Source organism: Enoplosus armatus, chromosome 2 (genome assembly GCF_043641665.1).
Source record: "Enoplosus armatus isolate fEnoArm2 chromosome 2, fEnoArm2.hap1, whole genome shotgun sequence".
NCBI classification, from domain to species: Eukaryota; Metazoa; Chordata; class Actinopteri; order Centrarchiformes; family Enoplosidae; genus Enoplosus; species Enoplosus armatus.
The window spans coordinates 19,322,714-19,342,040 of NC_092181.1; the positions used below are offsets into that span (position 1 = coordinate 19,322,714).

Below are 19,327 nucleotides of genomic sequence, written 5' to 3' on the forward strand. Positions count from 1 at the left end.
GAAAAGCAAAAACCCTGATTGTCATTGAAAAAGTTTCTGGCGGAGAGTTAGATGAGAGGATTGATATCATTTTCATTTTTGTCCTTTTAAATGTAAGGTGGCAACTAGCGGCCTGTTAGCTTAGCTTAGCGCAAATACTTGAAAGGGGGTGAAACAGTTAGCCTGGCTCTGCCCAACAGTGCCAAAACCCGCCTACCAGCACCACTAAAGCTCATTAATTAATGTTTAATCCGTACAAAAACCAGAGTAAAAACGACAATTTGCCGTTTTACAGGGGGTTATGTGAGAACTTCTTGGCTGGGAACAGGTGTTACACCATATTATGAAACCCATCAGATTCTGTGACCTGATTTGGAAAGGAATTTCAGCTAGGCCTACATTGCGACCTGAAACGTTTATTATTATATTATGTAGTATACTTTATGCATGCCTTATTATGACAGTTGTTACCCAACGTGGTGCCACCATAGTATTTAATAAGGGTTACAAATTTTGCTAGATATTCAGGTCACAGAGTCTGATGGGTCGCAGAATACAGCGTAACACCTCTTACTTTCTGGCGTTTCCCCTAGTTGCCTGGCAACTGCTCAGATCCAGGAAATAGACCGGTAACTACATAACAAGTAAAACGGGTTATTGTCGTTTTTAGACTTCCATTTCTGAACGGACAAAACAAATAAGATACAACATGTCCATTGGTGAGCTCTAGAGGTGCTAGTTGGCAGATTTTGTAACCGCTGAACCGAGCCAGGCTAGCTTCCAGTGTTTTTGCTAGCAGAAGCTAACCGGCTGCTAGCTGTAGCTCCATATTTAACGGAGGTAACGGTTAACTCTCAACCAGAAAGCGAATAAACGTTATGTACCAAAATGTCCTTTTAAACTTAGTATATAATCATTAAAATTAGTAATTGTAATTAGTTTGTTTCCAAGTTGCAGATAATTAAATTGTGACATTTTTGGCAGCACGAAACAATAAGTGCATATTTAACAGTGTGGGCAGGTAAATAATCTAAATATTAAATACTTGGCCTGACACTATTTATTCCTACAGACAAACCTCTTAATCCAAAATAATGTTTAATTAGGTCGTGCATTGGCGTGAAGTGTGTGAAATGGTCTTGCATATATATTTTTTTATATATATATATTTCATACATGACAGTGGTGTAAAAGTGACTTCAGACAGTAGATGACTTGATGTGTCCTGACTAACAGGTCACACTGACACATCCATTCAGCAATAACAACCTGAAACAGCCCAGTGATGTAGTCCTAACTCTGGGTTATTATTCTAAAGGTCTTGAACACTGGACTCTTCTGAGATCTTTCTCAGACATTTGATCCTCTTGCTTAGCTCTATACTGCATGTACACACATGTTCCACATGTTCAGTCGACATTTGTCTCATTAAAGCTGATTTCTCCTGCAGAGTTTAGTCCTATGCAAAGGTTTGTGCAGCCCTTGACTTTTTTGCACCTTTTAATGTGCTACAGAAAATGTGATTTTTGCATATTTGTCTGAAATCTACACGAAACTCTCTGTTCCAGCCAACTTTTTAAATAAAACAATACAGTGTGAAAGCACATTCCCTGCATGTTTCATGACTTCATTATTGGACAAAAGTTTTCAACACTTTGCGGCTGTGGCTCAGAATGAATTGCGAGTCATCCAGTAATCACCAGGTTGTTGGTTTGATCCCCGGCTCAACTGCTGAGTGTTGAAATGTCCTTGAGCAAGATATTAATTACTGATGGCCAGCGCCTTGCATGACAGCCTCTGTCAGTGTGTGTGTGAATGATAGTGCAGTGTAAATTGAGATTGAAAGTTCATTCTGTGACAAAAGGAGAACTCAAAGTCCAGTTTTCAATCATATCACGATATTCTTTAGCAGATGAAGTGTCACTGTTGTCAATAGTTGAGACTGAAAGTTAATTCTTGACCTTTTTTAAGCCAACATGGATGAGCAGCCCATGCTGAGGAAGATCATGTGATATGATTAAAAGCTGCAGAACAGCTACTGAGGGGATCTGTATGTTTTCAATCTGACTGGTTAAGCTGACATCTAAACACTTACTATAAATTAATTCAAGGGTACATAACATTACACGAAATACATCCATTTTTAAGTTTTTGGATGCAGAGTGGACTGAGGGCTGAGTCTGGAGTCTGTATCAAGTAATTTTTTTCTTGGGAGCTGATCCCTCAAATGTGAAACGGTCCAAATGACGCATGTATGCAGCTGCATGTGTATCCACACACTCACATCACTCAGACAACATGTTCCTGGACCTTTTTAAATTACTTGTAGTGAAGAAAATGTGCTGAAGTTGAAGGTGTGTGAACACAACTTATCTTTGCATGACTACATAGTGGGATGCTGTCCATTTTGGCAGACTGCAGATCAGTTGTGTAACATTATCATTGCTTCATGTGTTTCTGCAACAACTTTTTAGTTTAACTTAGCTGCAGTGTTAACTCTTGCTGCGCCGTTTATGCGCCATCAGCAGCAAACACGCCGTCATATCTTGATGATGATCTGATGTTCAGTCGGTTTTATGATGATTTAAGAAGCAAATCACAGAGAGGCTCATGTTTTCACCTGGTGCCCGACATGCATGTACAAAACATTTCTGCAGAATTAAACAACTCGCTAAAAAAGGAGTCCAAACGTTGTGTATGATGTTTTTTCTCAGTGTATGTAATTAAGAGCTCATGGCTTATTTTATTTCTTTACTTTCTGTTTTATCCTTTATAAATGGCATTATCTTTACCTGATTTTCCCTGAACGCAACTTAATTTCACATCTTGTTTTTTTGTCCTTTTTGCAGCATCTAAACCTTGTCCATGTATAAACAGTATATAAATGATTAATTGATTCACAGGAAACTTTTTTTTTATAATTGATTAATCATTTTCAGCCTCTCCAATCTCTGTTTTACATCATTGTAAACTGCCTATCTTTGGGGACTGTTTGTCACAAGACATTTCAAGATGTCACCTTGGACTCTGTGACACTGTGATGGTCATTTTTCACAAATTTTAGACCAAACTATTGGTTGGTTAATCAGGAACAAAAATTGGCAGATTAATCAGTAATGAAAATAATTGTTATTTGCGGACCTAAAATGGTTATGTACTGATGATGCAGATGAATTTTTGTCACCTCAAAACTTTCTATATCAACTCAGTCACACAAAGAAATTCCACACAGCCCAAAAACATCAGTAAAAATATGATTTCATTCATATTATATACAAAATACAAATACAATTTATGTACTAAAATGTACACACTCAAAATTCATTAAACGTCGCCAGTGTTGACATTCAGTAAAAACAAAATTCACACTGATAATCATCCATTTTGGAGAAAGAAAGGAAAAGTGTACTCGCTCACAGAAATGTAAACATACACAGTGATCCATATTTACAACAGAACAAAAAACGAGCTCCGGGGAGGACGAGAAGGAGACGCAGGCCGCTAGGAAAACTGCAGCTTTTAGCGGCCATCTCCGTCCGCCAGAGTCGCCTCACAAACGTCCTTGTCAATGTTTATCAGTGTGAGCAAAAACATACCAGTGATTCCAAGAAATAGCTTATTTGACATGAAGTAAGTGGGGAAAGAAGCACGTCAAAGCATAAAATATACAGTCAGACGCTGGAGAAAGTACCAGTGATCACAAAAATAAGCTGTTATATTGAATATGATGAGATATTTTGGTTGGCAGTTTGTACTCTGAGTCACTGTCTTTGGGTTGTATTAAAATGAGAAACCACTTGTTTTAGAGAGCAAATACTCGGATTAAACTTCTAGAGAAGCAACATGAGATTATTTCAGACATTACACGATGGTCAGAACTGAAATAGAGAAAGCTATTCGTTTAGTGAATACTGCTAAGATGATTGAAGTTATACAAATGGTAACCTCTCCCATACAAAAATACACAAACATCTTGATCGCAAAATCCTTCTTTAAAAATAGCAATAATTTCATATCTATTATTTTACTTACAAGGTTTTTTTTTTAAGACTTCTACAGTGAAAGCGTGAGAAAAATAACTTCGGTTCCGATAAAAACATTCAAAAGGATAGAAATAAATTATTAGCAATAAAAAGTATGATTCAGGTTATTTGTGCGAGTCTTTGCTTAGTCTCTCGTGAAGGTGAGGTTTGGTTGGAAATGAACTCCTCAGGTGAAGCAGGTGACTCTGCGTCACTTTGAATCAGTCGTGGGTCGGCGGCTCTCTGCGGGCTCCAGAGGAAAACCCTGCGGTGCTCCACAGAACGGACTAACAGGCCGTTTCCTCCCGAGCCAGAAACATGACGAGCACAGATGGCAGCGGGATGGGAAATCAGATCTTTTCTCCAACAGGTCGAGATGTGTTTGACTGTATCTCTGGAGACTTAAGCATCAGTCCTTTTTAGAGTCTTTTGTTTTCCCCTCAGATGAACTTAGTCGAGTCTCTTTTGCTGATGAGGACTTCCAGCAGCCGCAGTTTGGCTTTTACGTGCTTGTATTCGTTGTATTCCACTGCCAGCGGGGAGCGGTCCTCCTTCTGCACATTTCTATGGGAACAAGACAACAAACATGAAGAAACGGATGAAGGTTCGGCAGTGGAAAACCCATAATGCGAGTGTCTGTTCAGTATGCCCTCTCTCTTATGTAACCTTTTCTTTTTACCTTCCATTTTGTCGAAAGAACTGGTCCTCAAACTCCTTCAGGTTCTTGCGGAGTCTCTTCTTCTCCTCTCGGGCTTCTTGTAGTTGCTCCACGAGTTCCTGCCTGTAAAAGAAACAGCAGAAATATTTAAATATCTCAGGCAAGAATCATTTAAATGTGCTGAAGGTATGTTTCGCATTTATTTTATTTTTTTGTGGCAGAAGAAGTACTCTGATCCTTTACTTCAGTACCAGTGCAACAATGTGAAATTACATCATTACAAGTCTTACTTACAGGGACAGAAGTATTTTCAGCAAAATATACTTCTGTCCCTGTGAGTAAGACTTCGTATCAAAGGTAAAAGTATTCGCTGTGAGTAATGTATTATTATTAATACATTATTAGATTATTCATACTGATGCATCAATGTGTACATTTTACTCTTGCAGCATATATATATATATATATATATAAATAAAATAAAAAAAACAATAAATACTGGTTAATTTGAACTCGGCTGTCTTCTCTCAGAAACTTACGTGGTGGCGGAGTGCAGGTTGGACAGCCTCATGTCCGTCGTGTTCTTAGAGGGTGAGAGTTCGTCCACGGGTGAAATGAAACCGTCCGCCTCCTCGTCCATGTGGTCCAGGAAGCCGAGCACGCTGAGGTCGGGCCGGACGGTCACGGTGAACTGGGTCTTTGAGTCTCCGTCGTCCTCTGAGCCGTCCTCTTCCTCCTGCAGAAACAAATGAAGAGGTCAAACGGAGGCCGAGGGGTGAAAAACCACACATCACGTCTCTCGGCCGGCTTCCAGGCTCAAACACTGCAGTGCGTGAAAGTCGTGCAGTGTTAGTCATCGATGGTTATAAATCATCACGGTACAGCAGCAAAATGCACTTCCATGGTCCTCATTTGTGATTCATGTCAACACTCATTAGTATGAATAGATGGCGTTAATGAAGGCAGTCGACTAGAAGACACGCAGTCCACTGAGAACCAACTTTAGTCCCGAACTGACTTCAAACAGTCTCCAGTAAACAGCAGCAAAATGATTTGGTTTGATCACAGTTTGTCACAAGCTGGGTCGTATTTTTGTAGCTTTGACCGTCAGTTATTTTGCTCATTATAACAGCGTACTCGTCAAAGTTATTACTGAGATCAGTGAACATGACGACAGAACAAGTCATGATCAAACGTAACAGCAACACACAGTGTGTGTGTATATATATATATGTGTGTGTTGGCCAAAACCATAAAAATAAGACCCAAGTTATAATAAACATTACCCTTTAAAACACGACATGTACTGCTCACACATTTGGATAAAAAAATCATAGAACGATTCAAACTTCAGATCTACTGATTCAACGTCTCTACAGATGCTGGTGGCAGGAAACAGGCAACTACCCAATCAACAGGCAGCAATCAGGTTCATTAGAGGGGAAAATGGTAGTTAAATAAGGGGGAGGGTGGGGTTGGAGGGAGGTGGGGCAGGGCAGGGGAGCTGGCGACTGATTATTCAAGCAGCAGCAGCTCTTCACCTTGATATCATCGAAGAAGAGTGCGGTTTCGCCCTCGATAATAGGCTGAAGGAGGGGGCCTCTGCGCTTGCTGGAGGGAGAGCCCTGTGGTGACGGTTAAGAAGGAGGCGTTAACCATGCTGAGACGCTCACGCTGGTATTTACAGCAAGGCCGCGAGAAAAATGCCACGCTACCTTCCAGCTTTCACCAAATTCTGTGTCTAAACTTCTAACAGAGCTGAAGCTGAGCAGACTTTTCCTTTCTTTTCTCTCGCTTTTCAACACCACCTTATTTTCCACATCTGGTCCGAATGACAACCATTTTGAAAACCTTACTTGATTCTAATTATTCTTAACAAACAGCGCCCTGCATGTGAGCCAAAACTGGGGTTAGTTAACTTATTTGGGATGGCAACCACTTGAAGCCTCACGACTCTATCGGTGTAAAGGATTTTGAGATCCAAACATCTCAACAGCTGCTTATTTTGTAACAGGAGTGTTTTCAAAACAGAACAGTAAAATAAACCCTATTAAAAATAATGGTGCTTGTTACGGGTTTAAAATATGGGGGAAAAAGTTGAATTCTCGGTCTACTCCAGCATCATTTGACTTGACCTTTCCAGGATAATAAAAATGCTGCATCGTGACTTCTATTGTACAGAATAAACAATGGCAGTCGTCCCTATTTGCATAATGGGGATTAGAGGTGGTGCATTATATAACAGATATTATCTGCATCATGGGCTCACAGTATATATCTTACATAATAGAAATGGTTTTCAAATAGTAACACAAATAAAAGGGAAAAGGAAGCGTATAAACTGTCTATATTATTAATTATTTTATGCAACTTTTATTATCAATCATACTGATTCAATTTAGAGCAAACAAGTCCTCAATTCATAGTAAAGTTGACTATTTCAAGTTTCTGCTGTTCATGATGCTCCTTTGGGACCAGGGGATTCACCGAGCTGCTAAAGCCGGACTTAGAGCCTTGAAAGGTGGACAACACGTCTGTGGCGCGGCTGCCACCGGTTCCTGCAGCAGGCACTAAAGCCAACATGAGCCGGGATTAAGTGTCTGCAGACGTTTTGACAACGTGGTGATCTTTTGCCGCTTGCTTGTCAAAGAGCAGCCGGGCCAACTGGGCAGCTGTGGAGGAAAACAAAAGAAGAAGGGAGGTTCAAGATGTGACACTTACAATGACGGGGATGGTGGAGGCTCTGCACAGGATCTGCTTCACCAGGCGATATCTGTCGTACAGGGGCTTCATGATCTGCCTCTCGCTCTTGGTGACCTGAAGTAGCAAAAAGGAGGGAAACAACAGCACCATGTTAGCACAGTGTTAGCTTCTTTCTGTCCTCCTCATGTCTCCCTGCGGACTAACTAGCTACAGCAATAACATAACATAAAATGACAGCTAACCCCGACTGGCCCACAGCAACTCTTCAGAACGTGAAGGTCATTAATCACAAACCACCGAGGCACACAGCGTGAGGCGGGACAGAGGTGACAGAAAGGTCAGCTGCGCTTCCTGATATACGACAATACTAGCAGGGATTACAGACAGGCACAATTATTGTGACTGGATTTGGTCTGACATCCAACAAAGTGTGTGTCAAGTCCTTTTCAGTTCCTTTTCAGTTCCTTTTCAGTTCCTTTACAGCAGAGTTGTCCTTTAAATGCTGTGATGACAATTGTTCTGTTTTCTAATAGCATGAACTGACACACTTCTAAATAAGAAAAGCGTTTAAAAAGTCATGGAATAAAAAAGAAAACACACCCATCCTTTCGTTTTTAGCTAATAGACACACACTGTGAAAGCTAACCACATGCACACACTCTAGCTTGAGACATTATTCACCCTTGACTTGCAATCTGGGTCACAATCAAAGTGGTAAACAAAGATATTCTCTGTTTGAGCCAACATGGCTGGCAGGAGAGCTGATACACAGAGTGGATTGGCTGTTTTGAGGAGGCCGCATGTAGTTGTGTTATATGAAGGAGTGGAGGACGACTTACCGGTCGACCGTGTATGCTCTCGTAGTAGAGGAGAGCTTTCTGCAGGGCGACTTTCTCTGCTCCGATCTGCTCTCGTGTCATATCCTGTCAGCAGGGGGGGGGCAGGAAGTGAGTGAAAACATTTCAGAAGTGACCTGAGTTCATCCTTTGTTACACACAAGCCTCACCGCCTGCTGTGAAATTGATGCAGTGTGTCGTACATGAAACATCCATTTGCTGGATATGTCTGTCAATGTTTTATTTAGCCATCCTTGTGAGTTTGTACATCACAGTCTCACCTTGATGTCCTCGGGGCGGTTCACCTCCTCCCTCTTCTCCTGCAGCTTCTTCAAAATGGTCTCCAGGGTGCTCTCCACCGGAGGCTTCGGCACTTTCTCCTGCTGGGGTTTCTTCTCCAGCTGAGAGCCGAAGCTTTTGGGCAGCGTGTTGCTGCGCTGGCGGGTCAGAGGCGGCAGGTCCTCCTCAGACTTCATCAGCTTGTGTTCTGAAGAGGAGAAACAGGAAAAAAAAAATATATGAGCTTTGTTTTTAGTTTCAGTTGTGTTTAGGAGTGCTATTCATTTCTATGTCTCACCTTTTAGCTCTTTACGAAGCTTGGACAGTTCATTTACCCATCTCAGCACCTCTGGGTTTGCAGCTTTATCGCCGTGGGAGGGCTGGATGGAAAGAAAAAAAGCAATACAACAGATGAAAATTGATTCTCTTTTAAAAATGAAGCGGCACCAAGAAGTAGAGCTCTGTGTGGGATCAGCAGGCTTAAATGGTCTCACAAAAAACAGTCACAGACCTCTATTTACAATCAGTGTTAATGAGTCTCGGAGTCTCAGATTGTCAATAACCTTGTTCATGGTTTGGAAAAATGTCTGTTGAGTCTCATTTTGTGTTATTAATGTGATAAATGAAAAGGTTGTTACTGCTGTACCTACCCTGTATTTCCGCTCCTCTTCAAACCTCTCCTCGAACCTGTGGATCTTCTTCTTCAGCACGTGGATCCTCTTTGTGAGCTGGGCGGATGTCAGCTCCTCTTTCTCATCGTCACAGGAGCCAAGAGACGAACTCCGTCTGCGACTGGAGAGATGCATTGACACTGTTAACATCACTGACAGCTCCTTCCTGCTGCCTCTACGTATGAAACCATGTCAAGTGTTTTACCTGACAAACGAGTGTGCGTTTGGCGGTGAGGGAGGCACTTCAGTGTCGTCCAGATACTGCTGGCATTGTCCGTATGCGTAGAAGCGAGGGGACAGCATCGGGTCGCTGTCTTCCTCCAGCAGCTGGCGGATCAGACGTCCCCCGGCGTGAGGGGACAGCCGAGCTTCCTCGCGGTCCATGCTCTCCCTCTGCAGTGGCGAGAACGCTGGGACTGGTTCTGAGTAACAAACAAAACAGACACGTGTTAAAAATGTGACACTTTGCTTGTTCTGCTGTCAAGAGAGAAGATTTAAACAGGAGATGTGCAAACAAAGGAGAGGCTGTTACAGGGGTTAATGTGGTGCATGCTGGCCAGCAGACAACACTTAGCTCGCCTGAGTACAGTAACAGCAGATTCACTAAACATGAGCTCTATAGCTGCAGAATAACAGGATAAAACGCAATCAGATCTGCTTATTGAATCAGAATCCTTTCATATCATTTATCAAATCTATTCGTTTTTATCTATTCATTTTTGAACCAGTTATTAATAACAAAAACTAAAAAAAGGTTGTTTTTAAATGACTGATTAATTGATATATTAGACAGATAACCATTGTTATTTATATTTTGGCTGCAACTAACAATTTTTTACATTATTGATGAATCTGAGGTCAAAAAACAGCAAAAAAAATAATCCCATCACTGTTTCTTATAGCCCCAAGTTCACACCTTCTATTTGCTTGTTTTGTCCAACAAAAAGTTGAAAACCCAAAGTTATTTGGGTCATTTTTTATCACAGAAGACAAAAAAGCAGCAACATTCTCACAACTGAGAAGCTAGAACCAGGAAATGTTTGGCATTTTTGCTTGAACTATCAAAATAGTTGTTGAATACTTTGTTACATACAACAAACAGGGGTATTTTGCCAACTTGGAACCAAATCCAAAATGAAACCAGCGTTTTCTTTCCTGCTATAATCAAGTAACAAAATGTTCTTGGAAAGTCCAACAATATGTTAATTTGCTAATTAAGATCAGCACATATTCTCTTACAAGAGACTATAAGATCATTTCTCTCCCTGCTAACATCTTTTTGGATCCTCTCTGGTGTTGTGAAAGACACTGGACATGATGAAGCTGCTCTCTCTAAAACTGTTGTGGGAAAAAGAAAAGCTTCCTCTGGGGCTCGACGGTCACAGATGTTGTTCTAAAACTGTGGGTAAGACCCACCCACCCCCTCCCCTCTCCCTCTCTCTGTTCATCCCCTGGTTACAGTCTCCACTCTGGCAATAACTACATCTGGGGAAAATAGCCACGCAGATACCCCTGACAATCCCTGGGCTATTAATAATGCCTTGCTCTCTGTGGGATAATGCCAGGACGCGACCCCTGTTGAGAGGTACAGTGATGAGTTTGTGTTTCCACTCTGCATGGTGAGAGACAAACCCTGTCGGTGTGTCCGTCCAAGCACATGAGCATGTGAGGAAGACTAGACACAGAAATACCAGGTTGTTGGAGAGAGATCACTGTTAAAATAAGAAGGGGAAACTCTACAGAAACTTATGTGAAAACGTGAAAATCAGCAGGAGTAACAATGTAGATTTCATGGAAAAGGAGAGACCTGTAACATCAGGTGTCAGGTGGAGGAGTTGTTACACAGGGAGAAGAGATGGAGGGAGTGAAAACAAGCACTGAAGGAAACCAACCGTCAGTGTAAACATTCAAGGTGTCAGAAAGCGCCCGTGAAAATATGCACGCCTGGTCTAAAACTGCACATGTATGTTTTTCTTAGCTGGGGTGAGTTGGGGCGTACGAGAAGCAACTTAGCTCAAATTCCAGCGCTGGTCCTGCGGGACCTCCTGTACTTTTTGGTACGTGCAGTTTATCAAGTAGCAACTCTCTGGCATGTTAGAGCTCGCTCACAGCGGCAGGTGAAACCCTAAATCATGCCGAATGTCTTCCTTTGAGCTCTATTATCTAGCTCAGAGTGCAGCAGTGCGGTGTAGCCGGCCAGTAAGGCTCCATGGCATTTGAAATTAATCCTTTAAATCAACCGCTCGCTGATGGTTCAGGATTAACTAGACTAATGAAACAAAAAACATGCCAGTTTGCCATTTCACTAAAGGTTGGTGTGTGTGTGTGTGTGAGTCGGCCACAGTGTTCCAGATCATTCGAGCATGTTGCCATGCAGTGGAAAAGGTCAGTCAGACAGCCTTTTCCTTCTTTCTCTCTGACATGTTATTTGCAGCAAAGCAACTCAGCACTGACAGTGATGTAACACAACACTTACCATCACAACAACTTGGATGAAAAATGCTTTTGAAATCAAGGAAAGGGGAGTTAAAGAACGGAGAATCTAGAGGAAAAAAAGAAGAAAAGAGGGGAGAAGAGAAGGAAAGGACAAGATGAGGGAATGAAAACAAAAAGACAGAAGTAAGAAAGAACCAGCGTGCATCCTTCTTGTGGCAATAAATGTGAGGAATCTATATAACAAGCATCTCCCTAAACCTTAATTAACTCACGAGAGATGTGAGCTTCAGAGTCTCTCCCTGTCAAAATGTCCATTAATGTCTTTCCACCATTGCGGGCAGACAGACAAGGACAGAGCAGCGGCATGTATCAGGTCACCATGACAGGCGCTGACACAAAGTGTACTGGAACAAAGGTCTCAAACCACTGCCTAATACCCTCATCCACCCGCAAGCCCATTTGCCCAGAGCAGTATGCACACATCCCCTCACAGTACTTACTACCATTATACAGCTGTATTAACTGCTTATTCAGCTTGGCTCATTTTGCCAGAACATAAATCCCTCTTTGGCTCTCCTTAGTGAAGAATAAACATGTCAGCCACACAGAAAAAAACCCTCACAAGTTCAACTTTTCACAATACATTTACACAATTGCAGTTCATGCTATGGCAAGCCCTGCTCGCTCTCATGCTTCAAAGGACCTGATCTGTTCGTCATCTCATGCACCTAAAGGAGATACTGTATATCTAAGCGGCCTGTCACAGCCAATCATGCAGGCTCCCTGTGGTGTCCTCGCTGCCAGGAACTCAGTTATGTGTTCGTGACAAAATGTACAGGGAGATTTAAGAAGAGGCAAAAAGCCAAGAAAAAACACAACAGGCAATCTGATCTAATACAAATTGTCAGCGTAAAACAGCTACCTGGATTGTACATTTCCTGAACAAACTGTAGAATGCTACACCATCTACGGACTGAGAGAGCCAAAACAACTAACACCAACCACACCTTTCTGCAGACTAAAGCAACATTTCGTTGGCTTAGGGCACAATATTTAAGTACTTGACATGTCTTCTCTTTTGCAGCAAACAACCTCTCACAACCTGTTTTTCACGTATCACATTTGGCCACTAGAGAGCTCCACAAAACATGCAATCGTCTGCTAACGCTCCAAACACCAGGCTGTTGAAGTTGAAGAGATTTACTGTATGGAACAATTTTGCTCTGACTGCCACATCAAACAGGAAACCGGTGGTGGGAGTAGGAGTGAAGACCAACGTTTACAGCGGAAAGATGTCTAAACATGCCGCAGCATGCCCTTTAACTGTATTCGAATATAGGAATGAACCTGTTGGTTATGATTCTAGTGTACAGTTCAGCAACATGCTTGGCTTTTCACTGCTCGACATAGAAACCTCCACCCACCTCCGCTGTGTTGCAACGTCCCAACAAAACAATCACAGTCTCAGTGCACTGCGATTGTGCACTATTTCCTCTCTGCAATAACGGCAACACTGCATAAACAAACACAATAATAACAAACTCAAAAGAGGTCTGACAGCAAAAGGGAGGAGGGAGAGGCACGTGAGTAATGCAACGCTCACGACTATTTCTGTAAACTCTGCATTAGAATACTTGATAAGCCAGCATCAATAAATTAATCAGGCTTACTTCATTTAAATGTGATTATCTTGTGCAAATCTGCCTTTGATTGCACATGCACAAGCAACCTGGAGTGACAGAGCAAAGGAGACTTTTTAAATGGAGCTCAAGTCTGGACATTTCTACCAGGATCAATAAACTCTCCGAATGCAAGCCAGGTTTCTACAGCCACACTGTTATCACCATTCGACCTCCCCTTTAATGATTGATTTTTGACTGTGAATTACAGCAGCAGCTGAGTCTGGAAACAATTCAGCACCAGAAAAAGTAACTGGTACATCTTGGTAAAACCACAGTAAGGAGGTCTAAACCTAGCTACACCTTTGTATTTTTTCTTGAGAGATGAGTAAGAGTCAAGATTCCCATGTGGTCTAATTCAACAGCAACAAAACAACAAACTGTCGACAGTGCTGCCTTATCTTGCCAGCCGAGCGAACAAGCACGTCTCCAGTAAGTGTTTCTCCGCCAGATATAGATGGCTAGAGAACTTAAGAGGATCTTTTTCAATTAAATCCAGCAGGAGAGGCAGAAGGAGCTGCATCAGGAGGAGGAGGAGGAGGAGGAAGAGGGGAGGCAGCAGAAGGTGTGCAGCTGCTACCCAGACACCCATGTGCAGAGCTGGGTGGAGGCCAGCGAGTGGGTTGTCTGGGCATGTGTGTGTGTTTGTGTAAAAAGGTGTATATTCCAGATAGTATTAGACCTATTTAGAAATGAAGTTTTGCATGTAAGAGAAACATCTAGGCATTAACACAACAGTAGGCTGGCTTATAGCCTCACCTCCCCAGTTGTTGTCCTCAGTCAGTGCTGTCAGGTCCAGCCGGGGCACGTCCTCACGGCTTGTCCTCTCGCAGTCCGGGTCCGAGCCTCGCACGTCTCCGCCGCCGACCCTCCCCGTGTCACAAGTGACGGGCGACTCCTGGATCTTCATCCTTAACGTCTGCACAACCATGAGAGAAAAGAAAAGAGCGCTCAACGACGATGACCAGCCTGTGAACACACTCTTTAAGTTGAGCCACACACTCCCTCACACTGGCCCTGCCCTAACAGAGGGGGCTGCTCCCTGCTCGCGATTGGCTGCCTCGGCGGCCAAAACATCCGCCCATCTGTCTTTGGCTGTGTGTGAGAGAGCAGGAGTGGATTGGCTCCTCCCTCATCTTTCACCCACTGGAATCCCTCACCCCTCCCTCTCTCCCTCCCTTCCTCCTTCCCTCTCTTGTTTTCCCTCTACAGTAGTCCTCCTTGCTTTCTCTCTTGCCTGACATGCATATATTCCCCACCCTAACGCCGCTCTGGACTTGTTTGTTTCACAGCAGCAAGAGCAGAAAGGAGGGGTGGCTGGGGTGTTACAGAGAGAAAGGGAGGGAGGAGGGGAGGGAGGTGAGGACAAGAAAAAGCAAGCAGATTGTGAGCCAGCACACGTAGGCTGACTGGGTGTTTTTTTTTCTCTCTGCAGGCAAACATTCAGTTCAGAGCAGAGATATTACATGCAAGCCTTCTCCTCCAGCACCTCATTACTTCTTCTATTTCCTCCCACTATTTAGCCACCATCCATCAGCTTCTCCTCTCTCTCCTTCTGTCTCAAACTTTCTCGAACTCCACTTTGCTTTTCCACGATCAAAGCTGTGTAATCAAATTCTAGTATAATGTAAATAATTTGGGGAGACATCATACTCAGCTGGTCATGTACTTAGAACGTGTCCATGGCTCACTTAGCACTAAGCCCATGGGGTCTCATTTCCTCTGTCTGGGCGTGGGACCAAGCTATTTTTAGGGATAACAGATCAAGACACACTGCTACTAGACCTCATAAATGCCACAGACGGCTTACAGGAAGGGCTGCACTTGAATCTGGTTACAACAGCCCTTGTTATGTTTTTTTGTTCATGATACTAAGTTGTTGTTGTTGTTTTTGGCATGTTCATGAGAGATTACAGTGTAACAGCATAATTAGTCTCAGGTGTGTGTGTTCTTGTGAACTGAAGTGAGGGGCAAAACAGGGAGTTATCAAGTCTCGTCAGCTGTGACACGGAAAATAACTTTGATGTGATGTGAATCACGTACGATACAAAGTGGCATTAGTGCCCAGAGAACGTGCGGACTGTGATAGACTAATAGCAGAAACTTCCCTTAAGTAGGACTTACCGTCACTGTTTTCAAGTCCAGAAACTGCCCCCCCCCCAGTGCCTCTGTGAATACAAGTACATTCTGCACCAGCTCACTCAATAGACATTCAAGGCCCCCTCATCCACACACACATATTCCTCTAAATAACATTCAGACACGTCATGTTCAATTGTATCAGCTTCTAGACCCAGTGTGCTAACAAATCACCAGTCAAACAAACTTCAAAATAAAGAGAGTGAGGAGAGTGAAATTGTAAATACAGAACATGAAGTACAGTATGGTTATTTTAAACCATTTCTTAATTGAATTTACAGAACAATTACTGTATTGTGATATATACCGTTACCGTGATAAAAAATTACATATACCGTGGAAGACTTTGTATATAACTTCTATATACATAAGAAGGAAGTAATGATTAGTTTCTAATACTTCACTGTCATTATTTTAACATATCAATCATATATTATATATCATATAATTCTTGATAGCCTCTTTTTTACACGGCAGACATTTTGACTTGTCATAGCAGGAAAAGCACGGGTGTGACTACCAACATTAATGATGGCTCTGTATGGCCCACTATAAAGCTTTTTTTTTAAAGCTTTTGATCATGTTCCTCATTGGACTGTGATACGTGGGTGCTAAGCTACAAAGAAAAAGCTGGTAAGTGGAACAATTCATATTGAAAGTGTTATACAGATATTTAATGACTAATCATTACATACTGGTTCATTAACATAATGGCAGTCAGTTCTAAAGTAACTTATATTGAGCATAAAGTTTTTGATCTAAGGAAAACTCGTTAGTTGTTAATTAGCAGCTTGTGTCTGCCTTGTTCTCTACTCGTTCCCTGTTAACTACTGTACTTTGAGTGCCTTCTTGTTAACTGATGGGAGTCATGCAATTAAAGTGTGGACTCATTAGGCTTTGAAACAGAAGAGTCTGCTGGGCGAATGTTATCTAATGTTAGTCCCAGAGGTAAGAGATGTTGAGAGAAGAGCAACTGCACAACATCTTATCACAATTCATTTAAGATTATATTGTCTGCTTTTCAGACTCTAAAGGGGTAAAAAAAAGTTTCTTCACCAACTGCACTTTTGTTGTCAAATCCTTTCATATACAAATGACTCATTAAAGGCAGTTTGGTGAAAGACTTTCACTTGATGATTAGTTCATCCTACTTGTTGTAACTGATTAATCAATCTGCTGACAACAATCACCAGCAGGATCACTGGTGTCAGGCATCAGGGTAGAGAGTATAATGTCAACCCACTTCAAGATGCTCTGAGGAGTAACACCGCGGATTAACAGGAGCACAGATGTTACTGTACAGCTCATCGCGATCCTGCTGTGTTAATGCAATTCAAATGTACATGCACACACACACACACAGTCCACATGATGTTCCCTGGAACATCAGCCTCTGTGTTCACGCAAACACACCCAAGCCACGATTACATCATCATGAGAGGTCCAGCTGGTGCAGAGGAGGGGCGAGATAGACAGAGCTACTGTGTGTGTGTGTGTGTGTGTGTGTGTAAGTGAGTGAGTGAGTGTGGGGGGGGGGGGTTGCATTAGTCAATGATTAAGCTGTGTTTTGGGGGCTTACACACACAGTGTACAAACAAACACATATTTGAATTTAAGGGGTATTTTGCTGAGATGACACACAGATAAGCATACAACCTTGGACACACACACACACACACACACACAAACGTGGAGGACTTGGCCTGACATAACTTTCCTGTCTGATAGCTTTGTTTTCTTTTTGCTCTCCCACATCATTACTGTGTGGTGGAGCTCTCTCCACACATGCATGTACATGCATACAACAAAGATGGCCTGATGGTAACAATCATGTCTGTGTTGTAACCCGGGCATTAATGACCAGCTGAGAGGCTGCTGCACCAGCCTCCTCTCAGAGCGGCGCCACGCCGGCTCCAGATGGCCGCTCAGTGGCACAGTGTGGTGGTGGTGGTGGAAGAGCTGCAGTCTGAGCTGCTACTAAAATCCATCTGGACTGCTTAGAAAAACATTCAGCATATTGGTGCGGTGCTGCATGATTCTGTTCAGAGGTGCTGGTCCGGATTAAATTGGAGATGAGCAGTTGGAGAAGGTGACTTGTTGTCCTTCAGCTCACACCCACACCAATACAAAACTTCAAATCAAAAGTACAGGTTTTCCACAATGTTTTGAACCGAATACTGAAGAACTACTGTATGTTTGTGTATGAATTATGGTGGGAAAATCCCTTTTCGCAAGAACTCTCAAGTCTCCCTTTGTCAAAAGTTTCTGTGGAACTGCAGAGGAGTTTCTGTTCAGCAAATCAGCTGTGGTAGTACACAACACTGATGAATAAGAGAGCAACACGGAGTTGTGAAGGTTAGTGACAAAACAAACATCAGTGGTTAGAGCTTTTCCAAGTGATTACCCTTTCTGTTCCCTTCCTGTTTGCTTTTTGTTCAGTTAAGTATGGGGCTATTTATTCTTTAGCTTATTTTATTCTTCCATTTTGTTTGGTTCTTTTAAAATCCAATGTTTATGTCTTTTCATACTGCCTTGTCTTTCTTGTATATCCTGTCTTAATGCCTTTTTGTGTCTTATGTAGAGCACTTTGTCTTACTGAGTCTGGGTATCATTTTAAATGTTTTGATGTAAGTATATACATGTTATACTTTTAAGTGATATAAGTATAACATTTTCTCTATAAAAGAGGCCAAACCTCTCAAATGTTGACTGTTGACTAAACAAAAGCAGCTGTACAAGAACTTTCCACAAATAGCATAATCTAAATTTATAATTCAGGAAGTTTTTTTAAAGAAAAGCACAAATCTGAGTGAACACTTGATGCTTTCGGAACTTGGCAGTTTTTGAAACTTGGTGCTGCTGACACATTTCAGTACCAAAAAACTATTGAGATTCATATCCTTTTCTTCCACATCCACCTCCCTAAAATCTATTTTCCTCCAGTGGCACATGCATGGCGGAGCAGATCCACATTGTGAGACAAGGGAAGGAGAGGAGCTGACACAAAAAGTGCAACCAAACAGACAGAGAGAAACGCAGGAAAGAAATCACAAACTTACCTGTGGAGGAGAAGGAAGGCCATCTTTTCTTGAAATGTCATTCCTGACAAATCAGACAGAGAAACCACTTTAGCAAAGAAGCTAGGTAGTTTATCTTACAGCCAGAAACCTCAGGAAACCTCACATAGCTTATACACACACATACATATATCTCAGCAGCCTGTCTTTATCAGATAAAGTGTATGCTATAAACATCACAGTATGCCAAACAGATCCCTTAAGATAACAGACAAAGCTGCTAGTGGCAGCCAGTAGCTTATCAATGTAAAACAAACATTCAGGTAACAGGTGCTACAAGTTGTGTGTTTATAGGACACTTTAAAAACAATCCTCAAAATGGTCAAGTTAAGATTAGAAGAGCTTACTCTTTCTGAAATGTCTCCATGTGGTTTTCTCCAGGTCTCTCACCAACACATTCCTTGAACTGGAAACAGATGTACACAAACGTTAATAATCTACACAGCTGATTTTATGACAACTTATTTATCAAAAAGGGACAAGTTTAGCATGTTAGCATGCTAACTTTTGCTAATTTGCACTAAACACAAAGTGCTGCTGAGGCTGATTGGAATATCATCTATTTTGTCATAAAACAAACTATTTGACAAATTAAAATTTTGTCCTGATGATGTTGCTAGATGAGAAGTCAGGGGACAATTCATCCTGTGGGGAACATGAATATTTGTACATTTCATGGCAGTCATTTCACTCAAAATAGATGCATTAATAACTTAACTGAAATGTATCAAAAAGATCACATAGAACAAAAAACACTGTATTTATTGCATCATGCTGTGCTGCTGTACAATGAACAGCACCAGAAATAACACCCAAGAGGCTTTCAGAGCCCCTAATTACCCTCAGTG

At 42.0% G+C, this 19,327-nt stretch overlaps 1 protein-coding gene across 1 annotated transcript in view; it reads right to left on the minus strand.

The window, feature by feature from the left end:
* Window positions 1-3,291: 3,291 nt before the first annotated feature.
* Window positions 3,292-19,327, minus strand: part of fam13a (family with sequence similarity 13 member A) — a 54,007-nt gene continuing 37,971 nt past the window's right edge. The window contains exons 13-26 of the mRNA XM_070917597.1: window positions 18,827-18,885; window positions 18,462-18,504; window positions 14,023-14,182; window positions 11,625-11,690; window positions 9,354-9,570; window positions 9,128-9,269; window positions 8,776-8,857; window positions 8,480-8,685; window positions 8,202-8,285; window positions 7,381-7,476; window positions 6,201-6,284; window positions 5,199-5,395; window positions 4,681-4,782; window positions 3,292-4,565 (exon numbers count right to left, since the gene is read on the minus strand). Coding sequence (XP_070773698.1) covers window positions 4,442-4,565; window positions 4,681-4,782; window positions 5,199-5,395; window positions 6,201-6,284; window positions 7,381-7,476; window positions 8,202-8,285; window positions 8,480-8,685; window positions 8,776-8,857; window positions 9,128-9,269; window positions 9,354-9,570; window positions 11,625-11,690; window positions 14,023-14,182; window positions 18,462-18,504; window positions 18,827-18,885 — 1,662 coding nt within the window. The 3' untranslated portion in view covers window positions 3,292-4,441. The remainder of the gene's footprint in view (window positions 4,566-4,680; window positions 4,783-5,198; window positions 5,396-6,200; window positions 6,285-7,380; window positions 7,477-8,201; window positions 8,286-8,479; window positions 8,686-8,775; window positions 8,858-9,127; window positions 9,270-9,353; window positions 9,571-11,624; window positions 11,691-14,022; window positions 14,183-18,461; window positions 18,505-18,826; window positions 18,886-19,327) is intronic.